The following is a 22814-nucleotide window of genomic DNA, read 5'->3' on the forward strand; positions in this document are numbered from 1 at the left end:
AGTGGTAAATGTTTCTGCTAGGTATGGTGCAAGCTCTTTGAGAAGTCTTGTCGGGATTTCATCTGAACCAGCTTCTTTGTGGATGTTCAAGTTGCTTAGCAGTTTTGTACGCCATTTTCAGTTGCATGTATTTTGTTCATTGTTGGATGTTGACTCTATCCTTTATTCTGGTATGTTACTCAGTGACATGAGTACAAACGGCCATTGAATATCACTAAAATATTTTCATAATATTTTTTGAAATTGTGGCGTGTTACATATATGTATTGCCTTTTCGGAAGAAACCGACGTTCACCCCGTTTTTCGGATTGCATGTATTATTTGTCTCACAGACTGGTTTGGCTCAATCAATGTTTTCGGTGTAATATTTTTATTTTGTTTATATGAGTAATGCCGATTTTTGATTGCCCTCTTGGTATTTTCTCACTATATCTCTTTATGACAGGTAATTGTTACAGCTTGGTTATATATTAAAGGTTACAGATTCATTTTCAGATTCGATCTTTTATTAAAGTCTCACCATTCACTTGTATAACATTATACATTCCAATAAACATATAAAACATTGCGTATATACATGTCATAGTAGAGCTAATTCTCAAGTTACTTTTTTTTATATTTCAAACAAGTTTCTCAAGTTACTAAGCACGACCCTTGAACATGTTTAGAAAATTTTATTTACACACAATTTTTTTTCTTCTATGAATTGTAGATGTTAGCTGGTATTTGATTTATAATTGTCCAATGGTGAGTTGTTTGAACTGGAATCGTAAAGTTAACACCTAGTGCCAAATTAGCTGTATTTTTTTTTTAAATATTATTTGACACAAAGGCGGGATAAATGTAAAAGAATGGACTAGCAGTTATAAGCGTAACATACAAATACTATCAAATGAATAGGCTAGTTAGTATAATAATTTGGATTAAAATAGATAAATTATACAATTATAATAATCTGTGGCCGACCAATTGTCGTCGGGTCCATACTTTATAGTCCTATTCGAACAGTCTAAAAAAACAGTACCTAAAATCAGATAAAGATGGTACAAAATAACTGGATTTTTGACATTGAGGAATAATCTTAAAGCCGGACCATTGAAGAAATTGAATATTCTAGTAATCTATGGTACTTAGGCATTGTCAGCTCATACCCCATCTTTATTCTTATATCTATAGACAATAGAGAACAATAGTAAAATACTATGACAAATGTAAAGTTATGAAACTTAATGCGATTTAACATGATAGTTTTGTTGATATTGAACTCTATTGTAAATCACGAACTACATTGAAACGTATATACAATAGTTGTTGACCATAGTGACCAAAGTGTCAATCGGATTAATAATCATAGTGATTAGACATTATATGCACGAAAGAACGCTTGTGAATGTAAGTCATGTCCATAACATCTTATTCCTTCATTTTTTTATTCTAGAAGAAATAAGAAGAAGCTGTTATATAATTGCCTTTCCGCAGACAACGACAACTTGTGACCCTCCGCCAAAGACCAAAAGATAAATTGCCTTTAAGACAACTCTCAACCAGAGACCAAATGGCATAAAAAAAAAGTAATGCTCAGAAGAAAAAGAACAAAACAGAAAGAGAAGAGAATAATAAAACTATAAATAATAGAGGAAATTTAAACATGATACACCCGTGGCTTTGAACGGTCCTGGTCCAAAAATACACTTCCAGGTTTTATAGCACTGTTAGTATAGAAGAAGATTTTTTATTTTCAATTATGGATCCCAAAGGGCATAAACATTACAACATCAATAATTTTCATAATACAATACAAAGTTGAAACAATGAGAGAAAAAAACAAAACAATAGAAAGTCCATGTAAGTGTTAAATATAATAGTACTCAAAAGAGGCTCATAAAATATAATCTGTGTTGAATTGTCGATACGTTTTTATCGATTTGTGGTAATTTCAGCCAATTTGGTTGAGGAAAACTTTATCAAAGCCATTTTGAACACAAATTGTAATTACTTTCTTGATGCAATTACACTTAGAAAACCATAAAGATACGTTTTGGCAAGTTTAATCGAGCCAGTATTTTCATTTTATTTTAGTAAAAACACACATTGGGCTTAAAACTACACATTAGGATTATCTTAAATTAATTTATTTGTTCGACGATTATCTATGTCTTAATATCCTCGGAGTAATATCTTCCGCTTGTGTTCATGTGCGTCATGCAGAACAAAATAAAATTCAATTCCAATTTTCTTATAAAATTTATAAATAATTAAGCAGAAAAAGGTGAAAATAAACTCATCATAGATACCAGAACTAAATTTTGTATATACGCCAGACGCCCTTTTCGTCTACAAAAGACTCACCAGTGACCCTCGAATCCAAAAAAGTTAAAAAGGTCAAATAGTTGAAGAGCATTGGGGACCAGAATTCCTAAACGTTATGCCAAATACAGCTAAGGTAATCTATGCCTGAGGTAGAAAAGCCTCAGTTTTTCAAAAATTCAAAATTTTGTAAACAGTTAATTTATAAATATAACCATATCAATGATAATTCATGTCAGCACCAAAATATTATTTGGTGCCGAATTATTAACTAACTATAAATGTCGATTCGACCGAGTGCCGACTTTGACTTTTTTTTTAATAGATTTATAGATGCCGATATGACTTTTTTTTTTTAGATTTATAGATGCCGATATGACTTTTTTTTCTTTTTTTTTTTATAGATTTCTAGATGCAGATATGATTTTTTTTTTATAGATTTATAGATGCCGATATGACTTTTTTTTATATAGATTTATAGATATCGATATGACTTTTTTTTAATAGATTTATAGATGCCGATATGACTTTTTTTTTTTATAGATTTATAGATGCAGATATGACTTTTTTTTCTTTTTTTTTTTATAGATTTCTAGATGCAGATATGATTTTTTTTTTATAGATTTATAGATGCCGATATGACTTTTTTTTATATAGATTTATAGATATCGATATGACTTTTTTTTAATAGATTTATAGATGCCGATATGACTTTTTTTTTTTATAGATTTATAGATGCAGATATGACTTTTTTTTATAGATTTATAGATGCAGATATGACTTTTTTTTTTACAGATTTACAGATGCCGATATGACTTTTTTTTTTTTTTTTTTTTTATAGATTTATAGATGCCGATATAACTTTTAACGTTATAAAAAAAAATGGTTCTAATAGGTACAGAATAAAGAAATAAAGACCCCCATCCAGACCCTTAATTGTGGAAAACAACATAAATATATCAGTCGATCACTTCCAATTCGAAAAAACTTAAATCAAATAAGATAGCAAAAGACTCCACATGAGCCATATATATTAGGGTATTAGATTACCTGGTGAAATCGGCCCCCATATAAAAAGTCAAATCGGCACCCATAGTAAAATCGACACCCATATAAAAAGGAAATTTGGCACCTGGTCAAATTGGCACCCAATACGTGATCTAATTAGGGACTTTCTATAACTTGTTCAAATCGGCCCCCATATGACCATATACGTGATCTAATTAGGGACTTATTAGTGACAGGTTATAGAAAGTCCTTAATATTATTAGATCACGTATTGGGTGTCGATTTGACCAGCTGCCGCTTTTACTTTTTATATGGGTGCCGACTTCACCAGGTGATAGAAAGTCCCTAATTGTGGGACCCATATAAAAAGTGCCATATTAACCAAATCGAGATGGTACAACGAAGAGCTGCCCGATTTGTAACATCAACCTATTCTCGGGAATCAGGAACTGTAACCAACATCCAACAGACACTTGGCTGGCCAACACTAGCAACACGCAGACAAGGTGCCAGCTAGGCTCATATATACTCCTTTATAAGATCCTACATGGAGAAGCATCAGTCATTATTCCAGATTACATCAGGAGACCAACTGTAACAACCCGACAATACCACAGAGACAGGTTTTCCAGAGTCATCACTTCAACGGATGCCTATAAATACAGTTTCATCCAAAGAACAATTGTTGACTGGAACCAACTACCTGAAAATGCCATATCCAAGCCCCACAACAGACGCATTTCGCGTCTGTATGTGGCAGTTCCTGGCGTGACTATTGATACCTGATTTTAACCCTGTACAGTTGTTGCAAGCATCACATAATTTTATTTGATTATGTTCATGTAAATACACAAAAGTTTTTGTTATTTTTAACTTGGCGTGTACTGGTTGACACACGCGCACAGTATGGAATTTCTGACTGCAGATTAACCACATAGAAGAAGAAGTAAATCACTTATTGGGTGCCGATTTGACCAGCTGCCGCTTTAACTTTTATATAGGGGACGATTTGACTTTTTATGGGGGCCGATTTCACCAGGTGCGCGTAGCTACGTTTACGTCAAAACACCCGGGCGTACACTAGAATTTTGGTAAAAAAAAATATTGTTATCTAAATAAATTAAAAAGAACTGGTTCAAAGCAAACCAGCCTTCTAAATCTTTCTTCGGACAGTATAGCTTTTAATTGCGAATAAAAGTGACAACATTTTTTCAATCAAATGGTACCGTGTTATATTTTTGTTCATTTTTTTTTGTCAAAGTCTGAATCTACTGTGAATTCATCTTACTTCCTTTGGTTTAACTGATACATTTCATTATTTACTGATATTCGATATGTGTTTGCATTTTTATCGAGCCTGCAACATTATTTCGCGAAAGAGAGACATAGAGATCATAGGTTTCGTTTGCGTCGTCACCAAATAGATTAACTATGTGGTTCAAGATGTTTTAAATATCGTTGACTTTGTCAAACCTTCATGAAATTTCAAAAAGTTGGACAGAAGCTTTTTGTGATCAAAAGACTTAGAGTACCAGATCATAATGATGAAATAATATTTCAAATATTCCCGTATTTAACTGACAAAAAGGAATTTCTTTTTGAAGTTAACAAGTAGATACAGTCTTGGGTAAAAGTTCGTTCTGGGATTATTAGTTTTACATGATCAATTTGAAAACCTTCAGAGATTTTCATAAAACTTGAGTAGAAGTTAATATTCCAGATCAAGATTTAGTTTCTAAGAAAATGTTTGATTTTTCTAAAACCTGTAATGAACCGAAAAATAAATTCTCCGAGTTTCGCGGGAAGTAATCCCAGGCAAAATCAAGGTTTTTAACGGAACCCTTGACGAATTTTCATAATAAACCTGAACATCTATGAAGATTATTTACTTCATGTAATTAAAGAAATTTACACAAACAAGGGGTTTTAGTTTAAACATATTTTGTTATAGTGGATTGGGAAACAAGTTATTGTAACTTATATAAATCCCTTTGCACTTTGCAGGTGCGAATGCTGGCTTGTAGCGGCATTAGCCTGCTCTTTTTCGAAATCTACAAGGGTGTCTTTTACGTGCAAGAGATATGACTCTCTCTTAACACGGGTCAGCCATTTATCGCCCCCTTCCGACCGACTATCATCGTAAAAAACTTTCCTTGAGACCATACTCGCAAATGGTGTCAAGGGAGTGCCGAAAATTCAGTCCCTGAAATTTTCATCCTTGAACGGGAATCGAACCAGGAACCTTTGTGTTAGCAGTCTGAGGTTTTTATCGAGTGCGGCTCCTTTTATACACATATTAAAGTCACTGGTTTGAACATTTTCTCTTAAACCAATGACCATTAGATTCCAAATCAACACAATATAAATACTAGTAAATCAAACATAAGAGATAAACAAATTAGACTCTAAAGTATGTTGCTATTGGCAGAGACATATAATACAATGTATTATATGTCTCTGCTATTGGTGAGTTTTAGTGACATAAATGGTATCTCTTTCTCCATAACTCGTTTTCTTGAGGAGGCGAAGCCCCCTCGTACCCAGAACCAAAGTGGATGCTTTAGTCTGGATTCGATTGGGACCCTAAAAACACTCGCTAAGGTTTGGGCGTACACTTGAATATAGCCTAGCTACGCCACTGGGTGCTGATTTGACTTATACCGCTAATCACGTTGTCGTGCAACCCCTTGTGATCCCCAAACAAATATTTATGTGATCACCAAGTCAACTTTGCAAACCCAAATTCGATTGGTACCAAATTTTTCTTCGTCCAATCAAAATTCATGTTACAAAAGATAAGTTATCGCAATTCACGTTGGGACTGGTAACGTGAATCAGCTAGCAGATAGAAACTGTATCAAATAAAACAACGTTTACCAACAAAATAATTCATTTCACATAAAACAGTTTTACAGCTCAAGGTATGTTTTCCCCGTAAAAACTAATAACACAGAAAAAATACAAGTGTAATACAAGAAAAAACAATACAAAGGAAAAAGGGGGATTGAAAAATTGCTTGGTGCAAAACTTTATACTCGTATTATTTTGTGCACTTGGGTTTGGACTATATCTACCGAAACTTTCTTTGAAAGAGTTTTCCTGTATTGTTTTTTAATATGTGTATTGTAACATTTAATAGTTGAGTCATCAAAATTAAGGGTGGACAGAGATGGGATTGAGATGTTGAAACAAAAAATCCATGACAACCGGTACAACGCTTTCCAGACAATTCACAAAAAAACTAAAATCTCATTGCATTATTGTTCTGTCAATGCATTTTGATGTATGTCATTGTACGAATCACATCGGTTAACTTAAGGGGGAAAAGATGAGTATGCGAGTTTGCACCATGTATCTATCTTTTATTCATATATTATATCATATATGGTCGCTAACAATCGATTCTCTACAAATAAAGAATAATTTCACATAAGTAAAAATACATAAATTATAATCAGATACATGTTTAAGTGTTCACATTAACTAAACAAACAATAAAAACCATTTCATTCATGTATCATAAGTTCTCTCATAAGTCAAAATCACGTTTAAAATAATAATTAAAAGCTACGCATATTTCTAATAAATAGTATATAATGTTTTCTCTCTTTAAATAAGTTTTGATGTAATAAAAAGATAGTATACATAAAAAGTTTCTTACCAACTATAATCTGTCTAGTAAAAAACAATGTGCATCCGTATGTAATCAAATAAAGTCTAGACGACGAAGCGCACGTCAAAGGCGTAACGTCATAAAACAGAAACGGGAAAATGTGTTGTTCAAATGAGCGCAACGTTACATTAGCGCTTTCATAAATAAATAGTAAAAACTGTGTTTCGTATTCTTGCAAGAATAAATGAATATGTTAGTTAAACATTTAATAAATAATAAACTTATATTTAAGATTTGAATATTCAAATCTTACATCATATTAGAATTCAACATTGAACCCTAAATTCCAAATAAATCCAATAATACAATATTGTTACAAGATGCGGTATGATTGCCAATAAGACTATTCTCCAACGTGGCAACTGAAGCCAAATGATGTAGAAGGTTGGCATTGTTTCATTGAAAAGGGAAAATAGTTCTTTACTTACTTAAAGATACTTAAAGATGTTTTCCAGTACAGGATCCTCACAGCTCCTCTTCACCAGACTAATAGATTAGGTCATAATTATTGCTGTTACTGCCGCTTCCGGTTATAACTGCGCGGTAATCAGAATAATATTATAGTTCCTCGTTTTTCCAATGATTGTCAAGTCTGTTTTTAAAGGCATTAACAGAGGGTGCCTTAACCACTTTTTCTGGTAGTTTGTTCCAGGTTTTTGCTATTCTCACTGTAAAGCTATTTTTCCTAAGATTAGTATTAAACCTTTGATGTATGATTTTACTACTATTTGTTCTTGTACTGTGCCTATTCTCTGTGCTCGACATTAGTTTTAGAAAAGTAGTTGTTTCCGGGTCATATTTATTGTGTATGATCTTATAAGTTTCAATCATGTCCCCTCTTATTCTTCTGTACGCTAGTGTTGGTAATTTTAATTTCTTTAGCCTTTCTTCGTTGCTTAGGTTTTTAAGTCCAGGTATTTGTTTCGTAGCTCTCTTTTGTACACTTTCAATTTTATCGATATATTTTTTCTTAAAAGGTGCCCATACTGAACTAGCATAATCTAGATGTGTTCTTACAAGTGTTTTATATAATGGAATAAAGATTTCTGCATTTAGATTTTTGAATGATCTTCTTAATGCCGCAAAGATTGAATTTGCTTTATTTACTTTCTCACATATATGCTTTTCAAAGGATAATTCTTCATCAATGACTACCCCTATATCCTTCTCTTCTTTGCATCTGCTTATTTCTTTTCCTAGTAGATTATATTTTTCAATATCTTGTTTTGATTTTTTGCTAATATTTATATGTTTACATTTTTCTGGATGAACCTTGAGAAACAAAATACAATCCATGATTTTTTTGCAATTTTCTATGTCTATATACCTGAGAAAAAAAATCAGGCAGTTAACGCAGGCGGATCCAGCAAAACTGGAGCAGCCCCCCCCTTAGGTCAGTCAGAGGCAAAAAGCTTTGCTGGATCTGCCACTGTTTAATATATGACTTTGAACAGCTAAAGTGTAACCTAATAATTTTTTATCCTGGGCAATGTGAATGACACAGGTTTATGACATCTGGTAAATTCTTGTTTTTCTCTTTTTTGTGTTAATTTATTTATCAAACACCACTTATTTATTGCTTTTTATGATTATTCCATATTAAGACAACTGCACACTGCTTAACAAGTTTATCCTGATTTCTATTAAGATTTTTCAATTGGTTAGCCAAAGATTATCTGTATATTTGTTAAAAGAGGGACGAAAGATACCAAAGGGACAGTCGATAAGGAAATTTTATTTAAAAATGGTTTAAGGGAGATAATTCAAGTTGACACAATAAAAAAATTACACTGAAATTTATTAGGACAATATATATCAGCTATTATCAAATTGTGAGAAAATACTCTAGATCAGAATATATGACTGACCCTTGGCTGTTGGTCTCTCAAGTATAATACTGTACATGTATATGTTGGTTGCTCAAGTATCATACATGTATATGTTGGTTGATAAGTTATTGTATCAACCTCAATAAAAGTCAATAATTAATAAATAATTAATTTATAATTAATTTATTACAGAGCATGCCAGTTCAATAAGTGTATTGTAAAGGAGACAGATTTGTAAAAGCAAATTGCTTGTTTCTGAATCCTTAATATTATTTCAATGTATATTATCGTTTAATTTTGATTTATCTGAATAAATATTGTTTAAACTAATTAATATTATATTAATTATACATAAAATAATTCACACTCTGTAGTTTTGAAAATAGTTTTTAAAGCATTTGTAACATATCTCTACCTTACCATTATTTTTTTTCTAGATGGCGAACGCAATGATTCAAGATGCTTTACAGAATCAGCTTACTCAGGCAGCTCAGATGATGGAACAGCAGGTGGATGCTGAATTACATCGTCTTGACAACATGGATGAAGATGATTTCGAAAGTCTGCGTAGAAAACGAATGGAAGGGATGAAAAAGGCACAGAAGCAAAAACAGGATTGGATGTCACAAGGTCATGGCAAATACACTGAAATTCTAGATGAAAAAGAATTCTTTGAAATGTGTAAAAAGAGTAAGCGTGTAGTTTGTCATTTTTACCGGGACAGTACATTTAGATGTAAAATTGTTGACAAACATTTAGAAATCTTAGCTCATAAACATATGGAAACAAAATTCGCAAAGATCAATGCAGAGAAATGCCCGTTTCTGATAGAGAGATTGAGGATTGTTGTCCTTCCTACAATGTGTGTGGCTAAAGATGGAAAAACAACAGACTATATTGTTGGTTTTGATGAAATGGGAGGTAAAGATGACTTTCCAACAGAAATGTTAGAATGGCGTTTAGGACGTGCTGATGTTATCAATTATAGTGGTGATTTATTGGAACCACCAAGTGTTGCAAGCGAGAAAAAGACGGGAATTTTAGGACATGCCAAGACAAATAAAACAATTCGTGGAAGGAATGATGATTCCAGCGATGAAGACGATTGGTAGAGGTTTTAGACAATTTTGATGATCCAACAAGGCTTCACTATCAGTGACAATTGAAAACTTAATGAAAACATATATTATATGTACAGTGTACAAATTATTTTTATTTATTGATATACATGTATTTATATAAATATTTGATTCAATCTTGATTTTGTTTTGGGGTAAATTTAAATTTGAAGTCTTTAGAAAACAGTTTTAAACAATGCAAATGTTATGATGCCCTTTGTGTACATACATATATATAATTGAGTTTGCTGGATTTTTTTATTTTGAGTATTTTGGTCTAGTTTCTCTTCTTAATTTTGGTGATTTTGAGACATTCAAAAAATATCTTGAAAACAGCACTTTAAGCTGTTTTTGGTTAGAATATTTAAGCAATAACATTTGGAAAGTTTGAAATTAACCTAGTTTGACACAGATCATTAAAATGAACAGAAATTTAAAGTTCATGGAAAGGAGAAAAATAATACCTGCAAAATAAACTAATAAGTCTTAAACCTGGAATAATGAAATTGTATCCAATTTTTCCCTGTGTAAGCTTAGACTGCATGATTGTTAGACTAGCACTCATTTAGTAAAAGTTGAAATCATTGAATGTGTTTTGAGTTTTTAGAATTTTTAAGTTTGATAATTTTTAGGGTTCTAACAGAAATGTTAACCTTATAACATATATGATTGCCAATATTTATCCTTCCAATTTTGAATCCATTGTGTTACACAGCCTTGCAGAACATTCATTATTATGTTAGCAAGCTATTATCCCTCGCATGTAACTCACATACATGTATCACTCATTACCATATTTAATGTTTCTATTACAAGAGAAAAGACAGATGGCCAACAGTTGGAATAAGATCTCTGACAAGAGTGATGTGTTTTCCTGTAAATTGACTTACTTTATCAACTCATTACAAAGCTTGGTGTATAAATATCTCATAATAGTATTAATCTCATTATGAATGTAATATTTGCTACGGGACATTAATCAGTCATCATTCAATAAGTCACTTTAGGCATATATGATTAATATTATATAAGAATGTGAATTGCTGTAATAACCACACAATTTGCCATATTATATGTATCTTTATGGAGCTTTACATGTTAATTTTATGTGGTTGTATGTTATGATGCAATTATTGTTACAGAGTGAAAAATACCATGTAGGTTTCTGAATAAATATTTGTTTTAAAATTAAGAAGAGTTTGTATACATTTGCCCTATTTCTCATAATGCGTTCTCCCCAGTGTTTTAAAAAATCACAATTACAAAACAATCTGGTTAAAATACATATTCTGTGTCCACACTTTTTTTAGCAAACAAGGATCTTACAAAATTCCACTTTTCTGGTCATTATTATCAACCAATGAAATATCTGCTTACAAGTTATTGAAGGTGTGTAGTATCATAATGACAAAAACAGAGGATCCTGAAAGGTCTTGAAAGTAGACCGTAAAACCTAATGTTGATTCATCCTAGTAACAAAAGAAAGCAGGAACACAGGATCTATTATTGTAGTTCGTCAAAGCACAGAGAAGGCATCAGTCAGGATGTGTTATTGATTTTATTTTTGAAGGAGTGTACAGCATGAATAAGGACATCTTTTTCAGTTTTGTAGTTTGAACATTGTTGGTATTGCCTGTTTGTTGATCTCTGTTGGGGGTACCAAATATATGTACCAGCCCCTCCTTTTGTTGTGGCATTTGTGGCTGACCCATCTCTAAATACTCTTGCCCAGGAGTCTGAAAGGTACTTGACTTTAAGCATACTCATTGTCAGTGTTATCTTAACAGTTCTAATCAGTTCATCTTGGATAGTAATGAGTTGAACTGATATCTAAATGATTACATTTCCAAATTGATCTTCACACATGATGTTATTCATTGGGTTTGACATATTTTGGTAGAACTTCCTGATGTTTTCTTTGTAAGGCTTTTGTCTCTAATGTAAAGCTGTATCTTTTGAGTCTGCACGAGGAAAGTTGTTTCAGTCTTGTATTCATTGGGTGGTTGTGTGATCACTGATATTTGGTGGCCTGTATCATGATCTACCCAAAGAGAGTTGTTTCAGTCTGGTATTCATTAGGTGGTTGTGTGATAACTGATATTTGGTGGCCTATATCATGATCTACCTGTAGAGAGTTGTTTCAGTCTGGTATTCATTGGGTGGTCTTGGGAACACTGGTATTTGGTGGCCTGTATCATGATTTACCTGAAGAGAGTTGTTTCAGTCTGGTATTCATTGGGTGGTCTTGGGAACACTGATATTTGGTGGCCTATATCATGATCTACCTGTAGAGAGTTGTTTCAGTCTGGTATTCATTGGGTGGTCTTGTGAACACTGGTATTTGGTGGCCTGTATCATGATTTACCTGAAAAGAGTTGTTTCAGTCTGGTATTCATTGGGTGATCTTGTAAACACTGATATTTGGTGGCCTGTATCATGATCTACACGAGGGTAATTGTTTCAGTCTGGTGTTCATTGGGTGGTTGTGTGATCACTGATATTTGGTGGCCTGTATCATGATCTACCAGAGGGTAGTTGTTTCTGTCTGGTATTCATTGGGTGGTTGTGTGAATACTGATATTTGATGGCCTGTATCATGATCTACACGAGAAGAGTTGTTTCTTTTTGGTGTTCATTGGGAGGAGGATTGTTTGAGTCTGATATTCATTGGATGGTCTTGTGAACACTGATATTTGGTGGCCTGTATCATGATTTACCCGAGAAGAGTTGTTTCTTTTTGGCGTTCATTGGGAGGAGAATTGTTTCAGTCTAGTGTTCATTAGGTGGTTGTGTGATGACTGATATTTGGAGGCCTATATCATAGTTTACCATACAAGAGTTGTTTCAGTCTTGTATTCATTGAGTGGTCTTGTGAACACTAATATTTGGTGGCCTGTATCATGATTTACCCGAGAACAGTTGTTTCACTCTGGTGTACATTGGGTGGTTGTGTGATCACTGATATTTGGTGGCCTGTATCATGATTTACTCGAGAACAGTTGTTTCAATCTGGTGTTCATCGGGTGGTTGTGTGATCACTGGTATTTGGTGGCCTGTATCATGATTTACCCGAGAACAGTTGTTTCACTCTGGTGTTCATTGGGTGGTTGTGTGATCACTGATATTTGGAAGCCTGTATCATGATCTACCTTATGAGAGTTGTTTCAGTCTTGTATTCATTGGGTGGTCTTGTGAACACTGATATTTAGTGTGTGTATCATGATCTACACGAAGAGAATTGTTTTAGTCTGGTAATCATTGGGTGGTATTGTGAACACTGATATTGGGTGGCCTGTATCATGATTTATCCGAGAAGAGTTGTTTCAGTCTGGTGTTCATTGGGTGGTTGTGTGATCACTGATATTTGGTGACCTGTATCATGATTTACTCGAGAACAGTTGTTTCAATCTGGTGTTCATCGGGTGGTTGTGTGATCACTGGTATTTGGTGGCCTGTATCATGATTTACCCGAGAACAGTTGTTTCACTCTGGTGTTCATTGGGTGGTTGTGTGATCACTGATATTTGGAAGCCTGTATCATGATCTACCTTATGAGAGTTGTTTCAGTCTTGTATTCATTGGGTGGTCTTGTGAACACTGATATTTAGTGTGTGTATCATGATCTACACGAAGAGAATTGTTTTAGTCTGGTAATCATTGGGTGGTATTGTGAACACTGATATTTGGTGGCCTGTATCATGATTTACCCGAGAAGAGATGTTTCAGTCTAATGTTCATTGGGTGGTTGTGTGAATACTGATATTTGGTGGCCTGTATCATGATCTACCAGAGGAGAGTTGTTTCAGTCTGGTATTCATTGGGTTGTTGTGTGAACACTGATATTTGGTGGCCTGTATTATGATCTACCTTAGGAGAGTTGTTTCAGTCTGGTATTCATTGGGTGGTTGTGTGAATACTGATATTTGGTGGCCTGTATCAAGATATACCTGCAGAGAGTTGTTTCAGTCTTGTATTCATTGGGTGGTTGTGTGATTACTTATATTTGGTGGCATTAAATATATATCCAGGATTATATATAAAAAGAAGATGTGGTATGATTGCCATTGAGACGACTCTCCACAAGAGATTAAATGACACAGAAATTATCCACTATAGATCACCGTATGGCCTAAAAAGTATGTTAATGCAATATAAATATTAACCCTGCTTTGTACTATACTGACCCACTAAGTTCTCATGCAAGGAGAAAAGTATTCCTACCGAGACACATTATCTTCTTAACTCATGTATGGTGTTCACTTAGTAAAGAAGCAGCAAATACAAATGTTAAGGTCTGTTTAATCAAACTGTGGTATATACCAACAACCTCACAAACGGTATATACCAACAACCTCACAAGCTGTGGTATATACCAACAACCTCACAAGCTGTGGTATATACCAACAACCTCACAAGCTGTGGTCCATACCAACAACCTCACAAACTGTGGTATATACCAACAACCTCACAAACTGTGGTATATACCAACAACCTCACAAACTGTGGTCCATACCAACAACCTCACAAGCTGTGGTATATACCAACAACCTCACAAGCTGTGGTATATACCAACAACCTCACAAACTGTGGTATATACCAACAACCTCACAAGCTGTGGTATATACCAACAACCTCACAAACTGTGGTATATACCAACAACCTCACAAACTGTGGTATATACCAACAAACTCACAAACTCAATAAATAACCACTGATCCATACCAACAACCTCACAAACTCAATAAATAACCACTGATCCATACCAACAACCTCACAAACTCAGTAAATAACCACTGATCCATACCAACAACCTCACAAACTCAATAAATAACCAATGATCCATACCAACAACCTCACAAACTCAGTAAATAACCACTGATCCATACCAACAACCTCACAAACTCAATAAATAACCAATGATCCATACCAACAACCTCACAAACTCAGTAAATAACCACTGATCCATACCAACAACCTCACAAACTCAGTAAATAACCACTGATCCATTATATTATGTTGACTCAGTTAATAACCTTTGATCCAATATATTCTGTTGATGTTATCAGTTAATAACCACTGATCCATTATATTATGTTGACTCAGTTAATAACCATTGATTCAATATATTCTGTTGATGTTATCAGTTAATAACCACTGATCCATTATATTATGTTGACTTAGTTAATAACCAATGATCCATTATATTATGTTGACTCAGTTAGTAACCATTGATCCAATATATTCTGTTGATATTATCAGTTAATAACGAATGATCCATTATATTATTTGACTTAGTTAATAACCACTGATCCATTATATCATGTTGATGTTACTAGTTAATAACCACTGACCCAATATATTCTGTTGATGACATCAGTTAATAACCACTGATCCAATATATTGTTATTGACATTAGTTAATAACCACTAATCCATTATATTATGTTATTGATATTAGTTAATAACCACTGATCCATTATATCATGTTGATGTTACTAGTTAATTACCACTGATCCAATATATTCTGTTATTGACATTAGTTTATAACCACTGATCCAATATATTATGTTATTGACATTAGTTTATAACCACTGATCCAATATATTATGTTATTGACATTAGTTTATAACCAATATTCCATTACATTCTGTTATTGACATCCAGTTAATAACCACTGATTCAACCAAATTGAATATGTTATGTTAATGACATCATTTAATAGCCACTGATCCACTATATTCTGTTATTGACATTAGTTTATAACCACTGATCCAATATATTCTGTTATTGACATTAGTTTATAACCACTGATCCAATATATTATGTTAATGACATTCAGTTAATAACCACCGATCCATTACCAATATATTCTGTTACTGACATTATTTAATAACCACTGAACCAATATATTATGTTGGTGATATCAGTTAGTAACCACTGATCAAATATATTATGTTGGTGACATCAGTTAATAACCACTGATCCAATATATTCTGTTGATGACATCAGTTAACAGCGACTGATCCAATATATTATGTTGATCACATCCAGTTGATAACCACTGATCCATTATATTCTGTTATTGACATCAGTTAATAAGCACTGATTCAATACATTCTGTTGATGACATCAGTTAATAACCACTGATCCAGTATATTCTGTTGATGTTATCAGTAAATATCCACTGATCCAATATATTCTGTTGGTGACATCAGTTAATAACCACTGATTCAATACATTCTGTGAATGATATCAGTTTATTACCACTGATCCAATATTATATTCTGCAGATTAGCCCAACATACTGCTTTAAAAAATATATTTGATTAGCCAATATCTGTATGATATTTTAAATGAAAATGATAAGTTTACAATAGGAAAATTTATTCTTGTAATGTAGTATAAAGAAAATATACGCCACTATTATACTGCCCAATAGATTTATAATGGACACTGACATTATATACGGATATCGAAGTCGGAACTAATATATTTCAAATTAAAATTGTAACCAATTGTAACGTGTAACCGGGCGGGGACGTTTAGATATTTTTATCCTCGGGTTCGTACCAGTTTCCTGGGATTTGAAAAGCAATTCAAACATTCTAAGGTCAACAAAAAAGTTACAATATCAATATCAAATATGAAACAAATACAATACTACATAAAACGAATTTCAACACCTATCACCCTAACCCGAACCTGTTGAATTAAAACTGGTTAAAACCCTTTTATTTCGATACTGTTTAAACCAACTGTTTGAAACTATAGTCTGAAACCTAAATGTATGAAACTGGTTTGAAACATAAATGTATGAAACTGGTCTGAAACCTAAATGTATGGAACGGGTCTGAAACCTAAATGTATGAAACTGGTCAGACGGTTTGGAACTATTGTCTGAAACCGAAATGTTTGGAACTGGTCTGAAACCTAAATGTTTGGAACTGGTTTGAAACATAAATGTTTGGAACTGGTCTGAAATCTAGATGTATGGAACGGGTCTGAAACCTAAATGTATAAACAGGGCTAAACCTTGATGTATCAAACGGGCTGAAACCTAAATGTATAAAATGGGACTGAACCGAAATGTATCAAACGAGCTGAAACCTAAATGTATAAAACGGGGCTAAACCTTTGTGTATCAAACGGGCAAAACTGGTGCAAACTTTCGTATGAAACTTTATTTAATAAACATGTCTATAACTGTCTGAACAACAAGGCAGCACTAACGCATGGTATGTCAGCAAACACTCACTGTAATAGTGGGAGATGTGAGACGCAAACCCTTAGCACCAGCCCTGTTTTGACAATCTGTACCGAACCAACAATCTCAGCCCTTTCTATATTCTGTCCGCAGGTTCCAAGCACTTCACTTTACTTCAAATAAACCATCTGCCTGCTATAAACTACTTCCTTTCCGATGTTCACTGTCTGCTGTCTTCGGTACAAATGACAACTTGAAGAACAAATGGAAGTTTATAACGACCTTAACTGGCTATACAGCCCTTGCACGGTCGGTTACAACTTGAACTGAATAGCTACCCACTATGATTTATACTTCCAACGCGGACCTTGAAGAGAGCACCCACTAGCTACAAAGGTACAGATAAAGCGTCTGATAGCAACCAAGGATAAAGGATGATTTTAGATACAGTTTTCAACGATAAAAAGATTAAATTGGAATTTCATAGAGGTTTCGAAAAATATATAACTGTAGAAATATTTAACCTTCTTAAACTGTAAATTCGTAACACAATTTTTAGTTGCATCTATACATTCTTGACTATGGCAATACGAATTCATGTATTTATGAAAGGATTTAAAACTATATATTTGCAAAAAAGAACTAGTAACTTTTTCATACTATCCTAACATTGTACATGTATATTGTCTTTCCTGTTACGGCAGTCATTTGTCTTTCCTGTTGTCGCAAATATACGTCCCTGTTACTGTTCAGTGACGAAAGGACACGTGTCAATTTTTAACACGGCACGTAAGGGAAGTATTTACAGCAGAAAAACGCTGAATACGGAGAATCGCTATCATATTAGTAAAGCATTTTTTATGTATTTTTCTACGCAAAAATTGAAAATAGATAAAAATCTGCAAATGTGCACGGCAGAAAGAGAATATATTTTTTGACATAGCCCATTTAGTGTTCCGTAAAATTCGAGCGCCATTGGTAGGTCTAATGTAGATGAAACGCTCGTCTTACGTAAACAAATATATAATATAAAAATGAGGAGAGGGGGTACGATTAACGATAAGTCAACTTTATCCACCAGAGTTTAAATGGAGTGGTATTAGGCAATTATAATGCCACCATATTGCCTTCAACAATCAGAAAAACACAACTATATCGTACAGTCGGCTATAAAAGGCCAAGACATGAAAAATGTGAAACAATTCAAATGAGAAAACTATAACGGCCTAATTTATAATAAAACGGCAATATACGAAAAAAACAGAGACAGACATGAACAAACGACAACCACTTTACTACAGGCTCCTGGTGTACTTGGGATCGGTACATAAAGAATTCGATGGGATTGAACATGTCACGGCCGTGAACGCTCAACCGTCCACTAACCCGGGACAGTGGCATAACAGCACAACATAAACATGAATCTTTGATAATCTTTTATTTTAAGCTAACAATACATGTAGACAAAAGGAGGTTAAATTATATTTGTTTGCTTTTCCACCGTTTTTAATTTTTCATTACAATAGAATGGCACTTACTTGCACATATACATATTGTGTAGTAACCAAAAGTAATCGTTCCACTGAAAAAAGTGAAAAATATATTTTCTTGATAATCAAATTTGAAGTCAGTTTGATTTTTGTCTCGCATGCTCACCAACATGGTTCATCTGACTGTGAATGCATTTTTTTTAGAAAATTGCTAATGTGAATTTTATGTGATACTTTTTGCAAACACTTCATATTGTACACTTTCAACATAATTCAAGAGATAATTAAAACAGGCGAGACGTTTCAGCGTGTGCACTCTTGTTGAATCTCAACAAATATGGACGCGTTATCTGAATGAAAAGAGTAGTAGGGGAAGTGGGGGTTCTGGCGACTTTTTGCTAATTTTAAACCTATGGGAGAGGATACCCATGAGGATACTCAGTGAGGATACCCTCTGACGTCATCATTAAGTATTGCGACACCAAAGAAACAAACACAGAATCAGTCAACCATATCCACAGACCAATGATGCATATCCGCCGCCGCCGCCGCCGCCACCACCATCTCCTCCGCCGCCAAAAAATGTGGTATTACATCATTCATTCACTATGATGTTGGCTGGACCTACTGGTTCAAACACACACACACACACACACGAATACACATGCACATACACATCTGTACATTATCCAATAAAAATAAAACGTAATTAGTAACACTTTATAATGACCTTATCTAAAGAAATTAATTAATTAGTGTCGTAATACTTAATGATGACGTCAGAGGGTATCCTCATGGGTATCCTCTCTCATAAGTTTAACATTAGCAAAAGGTCGCCAGAACCCCCACTTCCCCTTCCCCTACTACTGAAAAGGTTTCTAAATTATGAAGTATTGTGACTGAAAGCATGGAAGTAATATTTAAATATTACTTCCATGCTGAAAGTAATCATTAAAGTCTCCTTCCCCTGTCAGATGGGTAAGAAGGGGAAAAAATGTCCTTTAAACAGTAAATTCAATGTGAAGACAAAGGCAGTATTTGCAGTGAAACATTCTTTGACCCTAGGTTTAACTTAGATGTTTTAGAAGTCCATGGAAAGATGAAGCTATGTCTCGCTTTTGTGATTTTCATGGACATCATACCAATTTCTGGATACTAGTAGTCTTTTGTATGTATTTGTCAAAGTTCAACTTGTCCCAGTTGGAATGTAAAATCTGTTTACACGGTGAACCAAGCAAAATACCTTCAGTCAACGAATTTGTGACTTGATAGTGTTTCAACTGTGATGCCAAACTCCGCATTTAAATATAACAGATTGACGCTGACGCATGTTTTGACTTGAAAGTTCGACGTGATATATCAAAAATTCATCTATAAAAAGTAAAATTCCCCCAAAAATATTATTTAAAAACCAGTAATTACACGGCTAAAATTCGTCTGCCATTAAATTTGACTGGAAAGGTAATACTATAGAGTATAATATATAAATTTGTAAGTATGTGCATGAAATCTACTCACACTGTAAGGTTGTGTCCTTATTATTTACTGATAACAGATAGAAAACTCAGGGTTAGAATTCATAGAACAGAAAAGGGGCAGTGGCAAATATTTCATGTATATTTTGAACACGGAGAGAATTTACCTGCACCTTTTGCCAAAAAAACTTTTCTTTTTCTTATTTGTGCCTTCCGACTTTATGTTTTGAATTGTAGTTTCACTTTCCATATTCGGTATTTATTCAAATGTAAGCTCCACATGGTAAAAATCACGTGATGTAGGAATATAATATCTTGGAGTTCGACTATTTCTTTCTTTTCGGGCGGAGACTCCAAGCAAACAACATGCATGTGTATAACGGCACTGTAGATTTTCGTATTAAATAAAGAAAGTTGCCGGTCCGGTACATGAATAGATTGGTTAGAAAGCAAGGTTTTAATTTTAATTAGATTCGAAAGCTTAATTCGAGGGTTGAAAATAGAGAGCACAAATAAAAGGGGGAGGGGGGGTCCACAGGGACTGATATTTGTATCTTATGAACTCTATATTTGAAAGGGTTATTTTTTTATGTAATTTAAAAAGAGAAAAACAAATATAGGACAAATTGTGATTGGTCTTTCTTCCTTTCTCCCATGCCAAGAAATTGCCTCCGTTGAAATTCTGCAAACACCCCATAGAGCAAATTACATGGATGATTAATATTGACCATTTGGTATATGGCTGTGTTCTAAGCGACACGTACATGAAGGTCATAAATTAATTTCTTCAATGAAATCAAATCTTTAGCTACTAATGACTGCCGTAGGGGGTCGACCGGAATTTTTAGCGAGGATTTCTTGGCATGATTTGAAATTGTTCGAGTAAGACGCATCCCCCACTCAATAAAATAAAAAAAAAACATTAATCATAAAATAGAAAAAAAAAACTCTTTTCTGTGGTATCTTTAATAGAAATTAAAAAAAAAAAAAAAAACAGCGCCTTTTAGCTTCAGAGATTTTTTTGTATGTAATGGGTGTCATATTAGTTTAAGACTTCTATGTTATATTACACAAGACGAAGTGCACTACTAGTAGCATCTAGACTAGTAGCGGACTTCGAACTAAGCATACCCGACAAGCTTTTTGAAAGATAATACTTTTATGTTTTCTATTTTTACTATACAAATCCTTGTTAAATTGAAATTGTTCGAGTTAAACTTATAATCCCCCCCCCCCCCCAAAAAAAAAATAATTTCTTAAAATAGAAAACTTTTTTCTGTACTGTATTTATTTTCAATACAAATTTTAAAAAGAATCAGAGCTTTCTAGTTAAAAGATTTTTTTTTTTACATGTAATGGATGTCATATATAATTTTGAGACTACTACCTTTTAACAGAGGGGAGCACAGCCCACAAGTTTTTTTGAAAGATAATACTTTTATGTTTTCTATTTAAGCGCTGTAACGATGATGATTCAACGTGATATATGTGATTTAATTCGATTCCCACACATGCGTGGTCCTTTCCAAACTGTAAATGGCGACATGTGCTCGATGAGAATTTCATATTTTCTCATGCCATGTTAGCCTGCAAGTTTTCGTAGATAATTGGTTGTCATCGGGTTTGTTACACTCAGAACTGGTGTTAGGATTTAAAATTATCGTCAGAAGGAAAAATTCATATCAGTTTGTTTTATTTCAAATGTAAACATTGTGCTCTTGCAGACAACGTGGCTTCACATCTTTTGATTTTAAAAATCGTATTGTAGATGAATTTGAGCTTTTTAGTATTGTAAAGAAAGTTTTCTTGTAGATTTCATATTGGAGAACCTTTTAAAATTTGTTTAAACTGGTGTCAACGTCGACTTAATCGTTGTGCACAAAAAATCTGTAAATAGACACGTTCTGTTGACTAGATTTAAAACGAGGCTCTGTGTTGGAGATAATTTTTGCATATTGTCGACGAAATACTTTTAGCTTTTCACTATTACTTGTTACTGTTAATTTGAAATATTGTATTGCTCCGCGATGGACTGATGCATAATCGTCTGTTACAACAATAATAATAAAATATTTTGTGGAAACATTTCGAAGGGAGTTGCAGACATGGCTACAGCTGTAGGGTCAAATGCTCCCAGTGAACATTTTCAATCTGACAACATGGCCTCAGAGGAAAGAGTAGACTCTGGCACCACAGTTAATAATAATGAGGAGAGTCCACCAAAACAGGGGACAGATGAAAATATGGAAAACGAAACTGCGGTTGAAGATGAAAAATCTGAAAAGGAGAAGACTAAAGTGAAGAAATTTGACAATAAAAATTATGTTGAAGCCCCTCTTCCTAAGTCAAACCCTTGGAATAAACAACCAACCAGTCCACCAGTCAAGATTGTTAAAAAACCAACAGGTAAATAATATGTTAGTTAACATTAGAAAATAAAGCCCTACACTTGTAAGTTGTACATGTTGTATTCAGAAAGGTGCTGGTAACGTTCCTAGAGAGGTGTGTTGGGTTGGAGGGGTCCTTATCCCGAAATCACAGCTTAATACATGAAATGATTAATCCTGAGGTCCCAAATTTAAAGAAATTTAAATCCTGACATCCCAAAATTTTGAAAAAAGGATTCTCCAATCCTGAAAGGACCAATCCCGAAATCCCGAGCTTTAAAACACTCAATCTTGAAAAAGGTCCTGCCCCGTCAGCGAAAAGAA

General features: G+C 33.8%; 2 protein-coding genes across 2 annotated transcripts in view; both read left to right on the top strand.

Moving 5' to 3' along the window:
• Nucleotides 1-6105: 6105 nt before the first annotated feature.
• LOC143084813 (thioredoxin domain-containing protein 9-like) lies at nucleotides 6106-10072 on the top strand. Its single transcript, XM_076260868.1, has 2 exons — nucleotides 6106-6236; nucleotides 9255-10072. The coding sequence occupies exon 2, from the start codon at nucleotides 9255-9257 to the stop codon at nucleotides 9927-9929; it is 675 nt and encodes a 224-aa protein (XP_076116983.1). The 5' UTR covers nucleotides 6106-6236; the 3' UTR covers nucleotides 9930-10072.
• An 11554-nt stretch (nucleotides 10073-21626) lies between these two features.
• Nucleotides 21627-22814, top strand: part of LOC143084814 (la-related protein 1B-like) — a 51041-nt gene continuing 49853 nt past the window's right edge. The window contains exon 1 of the mRNA XM_076260869.1: nucleotides 21627-22509. Within this exon, the coding sequence (XP_076116984.1) occupies nucleotides 22209-22509 (301 nt within the window). The 5' untranslated portion in view covers nucleotides 21627-22208. The remainder of the gene's footprint in view (nucleotides 22510-22814) is intronic.

The sequence above is a fragment of the Mytilus galloprovincialis genome, chromosome 8 (assembly GCF_965363235.1).
Source record: "Mytilus galloprovincialis chromosome 8, xbMytGall1.hap1.1, whole genome shotgun sequence".
NCBI lineage: Eukaryota > Metazoa > Mollusca > Bivalvia > Mytilida > Mytilidae > Mytilus > Mytilus galloprovincialis.